This window comes from Carex rostrata, chromosome 9 (assembly GCF_964058835.1).
Source record: "Carex rostrata chromosome 9, lpCarRost1.2, whole genome shotgun sequence".
NCBI classification, from domain to species: Eukaryota; Viridiplantae; Streptophyta; class Magnoliopsida; order Poales; family Cyperaceae; genus Carex; species Carex rostrata.
In genome coordinates this window covers 2,235,931-2,239,497 of record NC_135926.1, presented here as the reverse complement: position 1 = coordinate 2,239,497, position 3,567 = coordinate 2,235,931, and the positions used below count along the sequence as shown (strand labels likewise).

The window sequence follows — 3,567 nt, the reverse complement described above, 5'->3', positions numbered from 1 at the left end:
CCAATTCCATCTCTTCTCTCTACTTAGCTAGCTATTCTATTAGAAGTAGATCCTTCTTCCAAGAAATGCAGTAAGAATTTAAATTAACTCCTTAGTTACTAGTCTTAATTAAGATTAAGATGACAAAACCAAATCGTTAGTTGATTCTTTTAATTTAGAATTTTATAAATTATCAAGCATCTTGGTTCATTCAGCTGGTTACATCAAATTTCTTCTTACTTTCTCAATTGGAGTTATTCATTACTAATTACATAGTTGATTCTCATACAACTTGTTTTTTTTCGTCTCTTTTTGCTATTCAATTAGGAATCTTCTGCTGTTTAATTTGTACCAGACATGATGGAAAACAACAATGGAGCCACCCCCAGTGCTGCACTTCCACACAATGAGCTACAAGGAGGTTAGTATTTTTGTCACATGCACCTTATAATTTTTAGTAGGTAATTTTCCACCGATTTTTTTTAGTTAGCATTTGAAAAAAAAATACAGAGTTGGTATGAAATTGGAAGGTACTCTAATATCTGAGTATTAGCTAATATTGAAATTTTATTCAATTTTATGTGAAATTTAATAAACTTCCTGAATTTGCTTTTTTATAAGATAAAAAAACTATGCACGTTTAAATTTACCTATTTCAACTAATTAACTTGATGTGTTTATATTTTAGTCTTTTGATCTTTCTAATAATAAATGAAATAAAATTACACATACATATATAATTATTATGTGTATGCTTTCTTCTATATAAAATTCATGAATGTTTACGCATCACTTAATTTCAGAAGCTTAATTATGTGTAGAACTAACTATATATTTGTGATACTGCTCATTGCTTTACCAGTAAATTGTAACTAATCGGTTTCATCTATAATTCATTGTAGCTTCTCGTCAATGTGACACTGCAACCGCAACCACCTCTCTTCGGAGGTCAATCCGGCTTCAAAACAAAGCCGCATCAAATCTTGCATCCCAACAGAAGGAGACAACACGTTAGTTTCATCACAAACTTATATTTCTTTTCTAAATTGTTTTTCTTTTGAAGAAACAAAAACTTTGCTATTTTGTTAATATATTATTTATATGAAATTTGAGATTAATCTTTTAATTTTTCCAGGAGGGTTAGCCACATCCTCGAACCAGAACTCCTTTCGCTGCAGGAAGAAAAATCAAAAAAGAAAAAACGGTGTATCGTTGAGCATGCTTCCGGACGATCTGTTGAGAGATATCATGTCTCGTCTGCCACCGAAGGCCTTCTTTCGGTGCAAGGGTGTCTCCAAATCCTTGCTCGAGTTGTCAACGGAGGCCTTTCAACTTAACAAGTGCTTCCGGCCAACTGTGTCTGGTCTTTTCAACGACACACTATCTTGGCGTGGAGATCTAAGGTCCAACTACGCAGAAGTGTCGCCGATAGCAAGTCAAGATATCGATATTGATCTCAAGGTCTTGCCCCGACATCATAACATGAGGATAGTCGACTGCTGCAATGGCCTACTCCTCGTCCAAGCCTGGAACTGTCCAGTCCATAAGCACCTTTATGTCTACAACCCAACTACCCATACCATGTTAGCCGCATGGTCCGTGCCACCGCCAAGAGATTGGTGGAGCTTTTATGAAGTTTTCTCCTTAGCATTCGATCCAAGAGTTCCGTCACAGTTTTATATCGTGTGCTTCAGGGGTTGGACACATCAGGGAGTAGATCTGAATTTTTTTCAGACTTTTTCATCCAAAACAGGAAAATGGAGATCTGAGAAAAAATTGGGGTCAGATTGTACTATCAAACTATGGACTAATGGCACATTTGTTGGCGGGAAGGTGTGTCGCTTGGCAGCCATGAATAAAATTGTAAGTGTTGATCCAAGCAACAATTCATTTCAAGTGATTCAGGGACCAAATATCATGAATAGTTTGCGGCCCCAAATTGGGCAATCTCGGGGGCATCTGCATTTCATCACAGTGGCTCATGAGACATTACAGATTTGGATTCTCAATAGCCAGCAACACTGGACATTGAAGCATGCCCTGATATTTAATCAAGTATTTGGAGTTCCGGGTTACGGGCTTCTCAATTACGAGATGTTTTTTACTTCTCTAAATGTTGAGAACCCGGTAGCATTACACCCAGAAGAAGAAGTTCTTTTCGTCCCTTCGGCAAGAGGAAAGCTCATGGCTTTTGACTTGACGACCCGAAGACGACGAGAGCTCTGTAATCTACCACGAACTTCCTTGCTGGTTTTTTGGGTTTACATGCCATGCTACTTGATTTGATATGATTTATCAAATGCTTGGTATTTTAGCTCTGGCGCCTTTCTTCAATCCAGATACATTACTAGAGTACTATGATTTATTTGTAGTAAACTTGTGCTGCTGTGATTTGTATTTTGTTATTTTTAGTGCTTGTGAATGTGGATAACTGGCAATGTAAACACTGGATTATTGTTTTTGGTTATTTATTAGTGCTTCTGTTGTCTTATCTTTGCGTTCTAGTCCTTATCTGTCATTATTATTGCCTGTTTCAGTGTTTCTCCAAGTTAGTTATTGATTGCTTCAATGAGAGCCTTTGTGCTCTTTCATGGAAATCACTGATATGTTCCTCTCTAGTTGGGGATTGCTTGCTTCAATGAAGACCTTTGGCCTTTTGTACTGTTTCATGGAAATTTGAAACGCTGATTATATTTGAACACTTAACAGTTTATATTTTTGTGGAATGTGGTATATATGTTTGAAGTTAATTGGAATTTCTTATGTATATAAAACCTGACCAATCTTTATTAAAAAAAAGCACTAGATATTTGTATTTATGCATCTCCTCTTTTATATTGGTCTTTTCCGATCTGTAGGATGTAAATTCAGTTTCATCTTAATTGTAAATTAACTAAAATAAAGCAATCAAGTAATATTTTTTATACTACAATGAAATTTGATATACTTTTATTATGAGAAAATTATTATTTTAGTACTGAAACCTAAATTGGTCTTGGTTCTCATAAGTACTAAAAAACAAAACTTTGAAGACATTCTTTTTTAAATTAGTTCCGGGTATGAAAAAATAAATACATTTAATACTTTGATTGGTGTCTTTCTTTGCATATGAGGCCTGAGAGGAGTATATTAACCTATTTGAATAAAAGGAACATAGATTCTCAATTAAAATTGTCTGTAAATGATTTCAGCAGTTTTACAAGCGTGAAAATTGATGCATTGATTAAAATTAGCTCAAGTAAATCTTATTATACAAGATAATATTTACAAGAGCTATGGCGATATGCATATTATAGATCAGGCCATATATGCTATTGATTAATATATCTGTTTTTAGTTCAACATAATTTTTATATAAAATATACATAGAGAGCAAATTTTTCATTTTTTAAAGATATTTTTTCTGTTATGTTTGATAGATAGAAGATCATCATTTTCGGATGGTCTAGAATATTTAAATCAAGTGACTTTTTACTTAAAAAATAATAAATGAATTTTAAAAAGAGGAAGGATCCACTTACACTATTTTTTGGTGACACTTGATTACACTCTACATTTTTAAAGTCCGAACAGTCGATTCAAACCGTT

General features: G+C 34.0%; 1 protein-coding gene across 1 annotated transcript; it reads left to right on the top strand.

Moving 5' to 3' along the window:
* The first annotated feature begins 336 nt into the window (after positions 1-336).
* LOC144559357 (F-box protein At5g07610-like) lies at positions 337-2,621 on the top strand. The gene is made up of 4 exons (XM_078308375.1): positions 337-400; positions 882-989; positions 1,115-2,229; positions 2,517-2,621. Exons 1-4 carry the CDS (start codon positions 337-339, stop codon positions 2,619-2,621), a joined length of 1,392 nt encoding a protein of 463 aa, XP_078164501.1.
* Positions 2,622-3,567: the final 946 nt, after the last annotated feature.